This window comes from Mycteria americana, chromosome 1 (genome assembly GCF_035582795.1).
Source record: "Mycteria americana isolate JAX WOST 10 ecotype Jacksonville Zoo and Gardens chromosome 1, USCA_MyAme_1.0, whole genome shotgun sequence".
NCBI classification, from domain to species: Eukaryota; Metazoa; Chordata; class Aves; order Ciconiiformes; family Ciconiidae; genus Mycteria; species Mycteria americana.
The window spans coordinates 90,848,245-90,858,126 of record NC_134365.1 but is presented as its reverse complement, the minus strand read 5'-3'; the positions used below and the strand labels follow the sequence as shown (position 1 = coordinate 90,858,126).

Below are 9,882 nucleotides of genomic sequence, written 5' to 3'. Positions count from 1 at the left end.
AGTAGCGTTCCCAGTCTCAATGACATGAATGTGTTTTGTTCAGGAAGGGTATCTGCTTCACCCAGGCAAGCAGCACGCAGCGATCGGCAGGTTAGCAGTTGCCCTTCCAGGAAAGTGCTTCTTCCTCCTCATCGTAGATGCCATTACCCCAACTATGGGTTGGCAGCACACATACGAGCCCAGAAGATACACCCCCCGTCCCCTGTGGAAAATGGGACAATCTCTCCTTCTAAAAACAGATCCTTGCCAAGACTGCACAAGCCAAATCCAGGAGTTTTGCTGTATTGTCTTCTGCTGCTGCTCTTCCCTAGTTGCACCCAGTTCAGGACACCTGCAAGCCTGTGCCTATGGCTCCTACTGATGCTCAGACTGTCCCCAAATCTTCCCTTGGTGAGCTGGGTGCTCTCCTGGCTCCTGTATCACCCCCAGCAGCGCTGTCCCACACCATCTCCATGGAGAACATACAGGCTGGGTGAATGACATTCTAATTCCTGTTCCTGTCAGTGTCATGGGGTTTTCTTGGATTTCCTTCAGATATATTACTAACCCATCTTGCTCTTACTTTGCAGGGAGAGTGTAATAAGACTACAGCTCACTTGTAGAAAATATGAGTTGCAAACACAACAGCAGCTCCCAGGAGTGTGACTGTGCTATATGCACACATCCAAGGCCAGAATCCAGCCACATCTGATGCGGAGGCAGAAGCCATATTCAGGCTGCCAAGCCTTTCCAAGGAATGAACACAAACCTTTTGGAATGTGCCCCAACAGGAAGCTTTGGCCTCTTCAAGAAGGACAGCAGAGATTGTTGATCCTGCAGAATGAGACACATCTTGACCCTCCCGTGAGGTAACTGCTCAGACTAAGGCCTGACCCTACAGGCCTTGAGTCCTTGAAAGTGTAGGCACCAGTACAATGCCCAGTATTTGCTCCTGTTCAGGCACAAAACAACTTTGCATACACAGCCCCAGGTGGAATATAAGGCACAATTTTATTTTCCCTCCTTCCTCTTTCTCAGTTCACATCCATCACGATGCTGTTTTCTGGCAGTGAGACTATGCAGTGATCGCAGGGATCCTCGTGGTTTGTGCTCATGCAGCAGCCAGCAGCAGTGCCCTGGGCTCACAGGGGCTCACCTGGCTGCTCAGAGTGCCACTGTCCTGAGCAAACTCCTCTGCAAGGTGTCGCTGGGTGGTCCACCCAAACACTCCGAGCTCTCCTTCATTTGTCCACAGCACGACCAGTGGGGGCGGCCAGGGTGACCTTTGTGTCCATGGCCACAGCCTTGGTACCCACCTGCAAGAGAAGAGGCACCATCAGCTGAACCAAAAGTGAGCCAGAAAATCCCAGTGTGTCAGAGGCTTTCAGAGAGTGCTTCAGCCCCAGGACTTGTCTAAGACAGGGAGGCACGTGCTGATGAGAACACAGCTTATTCAAGGCCAAAATTGCCAGGGCTCCATAAAGAAAGGAAAACAACTGAGGGGGACCTCCCCCTTCCAATTGCTGGGGAAAGCTGAAGATTTCCATCCCCTTGCCTGTTAAGTAATGCAAGACACAGGCCTGCAGAACCCCGTGCCAGCCACTGGTGGCTATGGCCAGAGCTAAACACAGATCAAGCACAGAAAAAGGAAGACACTGGTTCTGTACTAAAACATGCAAAACACACAATGAGGCATGCAGGTTAAGGGCAGTGAAGCTGGTTGGGATTAAACAAACATGGGAGTTGAACTCTCATCCTAAACGAGGAGTGAGGCTTCTCCATAGGACAGCATTGGGCACCGTGTGACACAGCCCGGAAGCTCCCAACCTGCCAGCACTGGAACAGGAACAGTATAGTCACAGTGCTGCTTACCCCCACTGAGAAGGGCTGAAAGACAGAGCTGCCGTGCCTCATCTCCTGCAGAGTTGGCTCAGGTCTCTGTCTATGGGGTGTGCTGCAAAGACCCTTAGTATGTCCTCCTGCATTTCTCACTGCTGCAGTCGCATTCTACCAGAAGATATGTACGCACAGGTTATCACAGGCCTGGTGCATGTGCAAGGCAGGAGTTGGGCTGGAGTATCTACCCACAGCTATCTACGCTAGGAAGGACCAAATGCAACAAACCTTCCTGACACCAGCAGCATGGGCAAAGCTGAGCACTCACCTGGCATGGTCCCCCCACAGGCACAGCGAGCAGCTTTCTGCCCTCCGCTTGAGCAGAATGTGCAGCAGTGAAACACGCCTTGGTGCTCGCGGAACTTGTTTTTCACCATCAGAGTGAATGGAGAGCCCTGCAGAGGACAAGCAAGCAGAGAGGCTGCTGCAGTGGATGCTATCAGATGTCATGTCTGCGTTTTCAAAAACCAACCGGGTGATCCTGTCAGTCACAGATCACTAAGCCCAGTCTTAAACTGCTAAGTGGTAGAGGTAATCCCTAGAAAGATTTAAAGCAAATACTTGGAAAAGAAAAGCAGGTAATGAAGAAGCAGTGCAAGAGAAGCAAGAAATGCTACCTGTACATGCTGCCCTTTGACATAGACGCAGACAGCATACAAGCCTGGCTCCTCAGGGCTGTAGGAAATATGGTATGTCCCATCACCGTTATCACACGCTGTTGGCTTGACTGCACTACAAACAGAAAGAAGTCCATGAGGTCAGTGACTGGCAGAAAATTGCTCTACATGTGAACCACTGTTTGGCCTAGATTTCTGGTTGGTTCCTTATCCTAAGCCTTGTTCAGCAGCTGCGGGTCTCAAGCGAGCTTAACAGGATGCACGAGCAATGCTCAAGCAGTGAGTAGCTTTCACACACACCTGCTACCAGGACCTGCAATAGCCATACAAAGGAAGTTACACAAAGCTAGCTGCACTGCAAGGATTTGTAGCAACCCTGAGCACTGAAAGAGCAGAAGATGACAGACAGCACACTTTCAGGTCAGATTATCCCATCAGATAAGAGTCCTCAGAAATGGGGTAAATTCACAGCTGCAGAGAGCAGTCACCTCCAGAATAGCCCATGAATAAGACAGGACATAAACAGGGCAAGTTTGAATCATTTCAACTACTGTCCCAAACACATTGACCCCAACTCTTCTCTTCAGTCCTCTGAGGAGTTCTAGGTCCCTGCTGGTGAACTCCCCTTTTCCAAAGTGAAGCTCACTGGGTTTCACAAGGAACCCTTGTGGACAGAGTGCCAGGGAGAAAGCATCAGCTAGTAAGGGACTGATTGCCTGCTTCACAGAAAGATGGAAAGAGCTTTCCACAGACAATTATCAGGGAGCTCTGCATAGAGGAAGGTGTTCTTCCCAATCCCCACTAATTAGTCTCTTGTGCCCCATGACATGACAGTTTATAATCTTCCAGATTTGCAGGCTGTATTCCCCCCCCACCACCATTTCACATCAATACAGCTGCCTACATCATTTCCTGCCAGGAACTCTGTGGTGATACTTCACACTCTTCTGTAGCTGCTGTGCCTCAACCCAAAGCCAGAAGGCTTTCAGCAGCAGATGTAGCAACTGCATACGTGCAAGAACCAGAAATTGAGTTAATGTGGCTACAGCGACCTCTACCCCACTGAGCAAAATCCACATAATCCTCATGTGCACACCTTTCTATATGTTGTATGTGCACCTAAGGAAGGAAGGTACATTGGAATGATAATTCTTGAACAATGATGCTCTACTGATAAGCATCTGTGCAGCCAGCACTGTTTCCGTGTGCCATGTCAACACTTCCCCATAGCAAAGGGTTTTAGCATCCTGTCTCTTTTTTCATCGGGTCATCCCACCAACAGCATTCCTGGAACAAGTTACACTGGCATCTTGCTCCAGCTACATTGTATGTACTATAAAACAGAATAGATATTTTCCTTAAGAACTGACCCCCAGTTGGTTCTGCATTTGTGCCTGCCTGCTTTATATTAACAAGTGCGGCCTGGAAACAGTTACAAAATAATTTTTTCTGCTTGGTCATTTTCATCGCTGAAACACTTAGGAGCTCAAGCAGGAGCTTCCCTGCTTTTGCTAGAAAACCTCCAAACATGTTGAAGTGCTCAACGCTTGCAACTATAGGAGGAAGTCCCAACACAGTTTCTTTCTCCAGAACATGAACTAGGCACTTCCATCAACTGTCAGAGGCTCCTGGGCTTGGTGGACTGTCTGTCTCACTCGGGACAGTCATTCTGGGGTTGCTATGTTTTACGCTCATTAGGTGTTAACAAAAGCAGGAGCCCAGGGTGTCTACTGGTAGGGGTGGGAAGGAGCAACAGCTCACTGACAATGTGTAATACCCACCTTTGGTATTACACTTTGGTTGAATCCTTTAAAGAAGTCCCAAATCACTCAAAGAGTCAATACAAATCTGAGCCAACACTGTCAAGCTCCACACTGCCAAATACAACCAGTAGGAAGCACTGCTATACTGGTGGGAAGAACAGTAGTGCCTTTTCCCCTACAGATTCTGACCCGCATGCTGAAGCATGTCCTCCCACCTGCCCAAACAAGGAGGGAGCCAGGGTAAGGGAGGTAGAAAGGCAAACCCAGTGACTGGGGAGTCTCAGGTGAAATACCCACCAGTCCTTCTTGTCCTTGTGGGTGATGGTGACGTGCACGGCCTCTCCTCCTTGCCCCATCCGCTCCCCCGTGGTGTCATTGCAGAGTAGGGTAAAGCCAGTCAACTGGTTCTGACGAGCACTGTGGAGATCTGTAAGGCAGAGAAACAGGACCAGAAAGGATTCACACCAGCCATGATTGCCACCTCCCACCTATTTTGCAGTGTTGCAGTCCCATCAGAGCACAGGCAGGACTCTGCTGCTGGGGTGGGTGTACAGCTCCTTCCACCCACAGAGAAAAGTAAAGGTGTCACTGGGGACCAAGAGAGAGTGGACAGCCATAGGTGATGGGAGATGTTGGGCAGGCTTAGCCCAGAGGTCTGTATGGACCAGGGTGGTCTTCCTGCATGCCCCTCTGAGCCCAGCTAGCATCTTCCCAGAAGGCCTCAAGGTGCACCATGCAACCTGGAGGGAGGAGGAACAGTACATTGTGCAGTGTGGAGCCCTGGAGATTTCAGCACTTACAGTGGCATGGAAAGGATCGAACAAGCCCTGGGTCTGTCTAATCTGCCCTGCACAGGCCATTACTGACCAGAGCTGGCTGTGCTCTGTGGGCTGGTCTGAACATTATCTGTTTCGCTGGCCCTACTCCAAGTCCTTAATAAGCAAACATCCCTGAAACCATCCATGTCAATTATTCTCATGGCAATCTCAGCAGAAGCTGCAAGGGGAACTTGCTCAGCCACAGAGGGGACATGCTGCAGAACAGCTGGGGCCACCAGGCGAGCATCACATCCTGCCACTGCAGGTGCCATCACCCGAGTAAGCTGTGGCCTTTGGCCTAGATGTTGCTCTCCTCACACCTCACTCCATGCTGAGGTCAGTGCAGCTCCAGTACTCTGTCACATCTGGCTGGGGATAGTTCTCTGTCTCACTGCACTGCATGACTCCCATAGGCTGTCAGCAAGCAATGCAACCTCTGACAGGGCTCTACCTTGCTGTACCCCTCTGCCCCTAGTCAGTGCCTGGACAGCAGGGAGCCAACAGTGCCCTAAGCTGCACACCATGTGGGTACAGAGAATGGAGAGATGATGTCAGGGAGCAGTGTGTTGCCATTCAGCTGTTGTACAGCACCCCATTACCTTCCCCATACAGGGTACATCTGGCTGGATCAACCACTTTATTGAGAATGGCCCCAAAAACTTCATAGCCACAACACTGCCCTGCCCTCTCCTGGGGAGAGAACTGGAACCCGTCATCCACGCTGGGGTTAGTGTTGTAAGCAACGCTGTTCAGTTTTGCCAGCCGGCTCGCCACCACCCCTTTGGTGATGAGGATCTCCAGGTCCGAGCCGCTCATCAGCAAGCGCTCCGTGAACTCCACGCCTGTCCTCATGTCCACCAGCAGCTGCTGCAGCTGGGCCTTCTGCAAGTGCAGCAGGTTTTCCTTCTGCACCTTCAAGTCCTCCAGCTGCTTCAGCAGCCGGTCCCGGTGCTCTTCAATTGCTTTCATATACCCACTGGCAAACAGACAGATCTCTGTGGCCACAGCCTCTGTGCGACTGCGGACGGCACTGCCCATGTCATCAATCTGGCCCAGCACACCCTCTAGGGTACCCATGCGCTCTTGGGTGCTTTTCAGCAGCTCCCACAGGGCATCCCCATGCCTGTGGATGACATTGCCAGTGAAGTCATAGGGGTGCTGCCGGTGCCTGTCTACAACACAATCCTGGCACACAGGTTGGTCACACTGCTCACAGAACAGCCTTAGCTCCTCTGTGGGATGGGAAGGGCAGAAGAGAGGCTTCCCAGCCTGGCTGCAATCCTTGGTGTTCTCCAGCTCCGTCACAGTATGAGAGGCCGTCTTCTTCTGTCTCCTGGAAGGGAGCAACCACACGTCACTTCATGCATGTTGGATATGAAATGCAATCATCTGAGACCCCTTGCGAATGACAGTCTGTATAGACTGCAAGTCACAGTGTGTGTCACTCCCTCCTGTCTCCACTGAAATTCACTCTGCGTGAAGGGACCTGTGGTCTCCTGAGGACAAGACTCCACACAAAAGAGGACAGCATCTGCAAGCAGCTCATTAGAGGCTGCTCTCGGGCTCCCTGCATTCTGTCAGCACTATTTTCAGACACAAGAATCGTGTGCCCCACCATGGCCACACACAGACCGGGGAACGGACTGTCAGGCTGCTACTGCCAGCAGCCCCTTCATGGAGCCTGACAGAAGTGGGATAGTTGCAATTACCTCCAGAGCCCGCTGTGACAAAGGCAGCAGGAGGGGGTGAGCCCAGCAAAGTGAGACTTGGCAGGAGGTGTCTCAAAACAGTATTGCTCACTGACAGTCACTTCTGGAGAGGTACGGGAGGTGCCAGGCTCCTCAGCTATCAGCCCAATGATTTTCACCAGCTTTAAATTCACTGAGGCAAATAAGCTCTAATATCCCTTAGTAGAAAACCTAGTTCAGGCCACCGCCAGAAGACAGTCTGCAGTAAAACATTTAATATCCTGAAAGTCAAACTCCATTTCCTTGTGGCTGCCAAGTTAGGTCCTACTCAGATGAGACCAAGGATGGCACACAAAGAACCTGTTAGGACCCAGCCATCCACCATGTCACAGGGCAGCACTAGAATATTTCAATTTTATGCTATTTTGGGCACTGAGAGCTAGTTATTGAGCAGGATGTAAAAGCCTTCTCTCCTTCCTTGTCTCCTGCACTAATGACTTTTGGCAGCTGCAATGGGAGCTCCAAGCCATAAGCAAAGAAATACTCTGAGGACCAAGCTCTGTAGAGTTGCTCTGGCAACACAAAGCAACCTTATCACAGGGCAGGACATGGCCCTTACACTACTCCTTTTGCTTCCCACTAATCTCCCTTGGGTCCAGCACATTTTCAAAGCCTTCTAGCATTATTTGCATAACACCCTTCAAATTCACACTTCCCCTGACTTCAACTTAAGACCTCTCTCCCTTATTCCAAGGAGCACAACAGTGGCACTCAGATCCTTAGAAATCTTCCCTACACACCAGGAAATCATTTCAAAATGGTTTTCCCTGGCCCTTGTTCAGCTAAATCAGGTGCAAGTCTGCAGATGCTAGTGGGGTGAAAAAATGGTATCAGTAAATTAGGTAGGAAGCAGGTCATTGGTACAAATTTTCCACTGCTTTATACCTTTCTGCAGTTATTTCTGTCAGTGTGGAAGGCTGCTATTCACGGTCTCAGTTTATCACTCTTCAGCAGCTTGCATGGGGTATGAGGCATTAGCTAATCAGAATGGTATGCTGAAAATCACAGCCCCAAGTGGAAAGTAACTAAGAGTCTAAGCCATTTTACCACAGGCACCAGTATCTGCAGGGGGGCAGGGCAGCAAGGAATATGCCTCTTCTTTCTGGGGAAAGAATTTGCTAATCAAGTGGAAAGGAGCAGCAAACATGGAGGGAATAGGCTGAGCTGATTAACCCAGGCTAAGAGGCTTCCCTGGGTAGTGCTACTGGGTGGTTTTTGACTCTGCCTGTCACCTCCTTGCTTCAGAAGGCCATTCAGACTTCCTATCACTTTTCTTCCATAGTGCTGCCTGTCCTCTGCCCTGCTCACAGGCCACTGCGGCCGCCTCCTCTTCAACTCCTACCTCTGTTGCAGTCACCCTCTTCTTCCTGCCTTACTGACGTGACCCTCTCTGAGGTACACAGCTCTCTTCCGCTGTCACTTCTTCCGTTTTCCCGTATTCCAACAGCACTAAACCCTGCAACATCAGGCACACCACGAAGCAATAGTGTTACTGCTGTAGGCTCCTGGCCTCACAGAAATGCTGAAAATGCACACAAGATACGTGGACACAACAGTTAACAGGCAAGCACATGGGTCAATCATCAGGAGGTAGCAACCACAGTAGGCAGGCTAGTGTCAGGACTTCCACTTATCTCCTTTCACTTCACCTAAGGGTGCCTTTGGACATACACACCGTAAACGTTTCTGGAGGTGAAGAGAGGCAGACCAGTAGCTTAAGTTCCCCATTTTCCCTTGGGAGATGGGCCTTCTCCAAAGGGGGCAGCACAACACGCAAGGCTCTTGTCCTCCTAGTACTCTGCCCACACCCATGCCTGTTGGAGCGCTGTCAGTCTCCCCGCCCAGCGATGCTAAACCGAGATGCAAACCAGCAAGCGGGCACCACCACAGGCAAAGGGCAGCCTGATTTTGGACTTAATGGGCACACCTGAACAGGGCTGACCGACTTACCACTAGCAGCTTGCTGGGCCCCACCTGAGTACAGAGCATCCTCCAGGCAAGATAAAAACCCCCTAGGGATTGAACAAACTGCAAGACACGTGGTCTTACTGCTTTGGCTAGTTCTGCATGGGTCCCTACCTGCTGCACCCACCCACACGCTGCCCTCCAGCAGCCCGAGAGGGGAAGGCTGCCCCACGCACCCCGTGGCGAGGTGGCCCTGTCCAGGCCGGGCCTCGCCGCCCCCTCACCTGTGGGCCTGGCAGCAGAAGAGACAGAGGTCAACCCCGCAGGTCACGCAGCGCCTCGCGGCCGCCCCGTCGGCGCAGAGGTCGCACCCCGCCGCCACCGCCGCCCCGCCGCGGCTCAGCGCCAGGTAGTCGGGGGTGAGCTGGCCGACGCCGCCGGGCGGCAGCGCCACCTCGGCGTCGCACACAGGGCAGAGGACGCTGCGGGCGGCGGCCCGGCCCGACTCCCCCAGCGGCCCGAGCCGCCGCAGGCAGGGCGCGCACAGCGAGTGCAGGCAGGGCAATAGCCGCGGCGAGACCCAGGCCTCGGCGCACACCGGACAGCGCGGCCCGGACGACATGCCGGCAGCCCCGCCGCCGCGACCACGCTCGGCAGAGACGCTCCACCGAGCATCCCGCCCCGGCCGCTAACGGCCCGCCGCGGCCGCCGCGCACCGCCCCCTCGCGCCGGGCCTCGCACCGCCCCCGGCCGTTGGGCGCAGGCTGCCTGGTTGCTAGGGGCGACGGCGGTTGGGGGGTGTCTCAGCCGCACCGGCGCCGCCCTCCGCCGCCGGCCCCTGTGAGAGGCGCCAGGGCTGCGCTGTGAGGTGAGGGGCGACGGGGGCCGGTGCGGCCGGGGGACCCTGCCGCCGCCTCCCCCGGCGCTCCTCCTCCGGGATGGAGCAGGCAAAGGCGGGCAGAGGGGACCCAACAGCCCGCTTCGTCCTCGTCCTCCTCGCCGAGGCACTGCAGAGGCTGCCCAGCTGCTTGCCGCCTCTGACAGCTCCTGTCTTTTCCGAGCCCGTCATCTGGGAAACGGCCCCCTTCCCCACCCTGCCGTGGGTAGATTTTGTGTTTCCAGTTCTTCCAGCTCAAAACTTCACCACCTGACGGAG

At 53.2% G+C, this 9,882-nt stretch overlaps 1 protein-coding gene across 4 annotated transcripts; it reads right to left on the bottom strand.

Moving 5' to 3' along the window:
* Positions 1 to 983: 983 nt before the first annotated feature.
* Positions 984 to 9,422, bottom strand: TRIM45 (tripartite motif containing 45). 4 transcript variants are annotated; one of them, XR_012777115.1, is made up of 7 exons: positions 9,011 to 9,422; positions 5,673 to 6,406; positions 4,553 to 4,682; positions 2,493 to 2,607; positions 2,144 to 2,270; positions 1,852 to 1,986; positions 1,157 to 1,295 (listed from the first exon to the last, which is right to left on the bottom strand). XR_012777115.1 is itself a non-coding variant. In XM_075511905.1 (6 exons), the coding sequence occupies exons 1-6, from the start codon at positions 9,346 to 9,348 to the stop codon at positions 1,144 to 1,146; spliced, it is 1,596 nt and encodes a 531-aa protein (XP_075368020.1). In that variant the 5' UTR covers positions 9,349 to 9,422; the 3' UTR covers positions 984 to 1,143. The 4 variants fall into 4 exon arrangements, 3 of the variants coding, with proteins under 3 accessions (XP_075368020.1, XP_075368041.1, XP_075368028.1); XM_075511905.1 differs by lacking the exon at positions 1,852 to 1,986 and having other exon boundaries at positions 984 to 1,295; XM_075511913.1 differs by having other exon boundaries at positions 1,152 to 1,986.
* Positions 9,423 to 9,882: the final 460 nt, after the last annotated feature.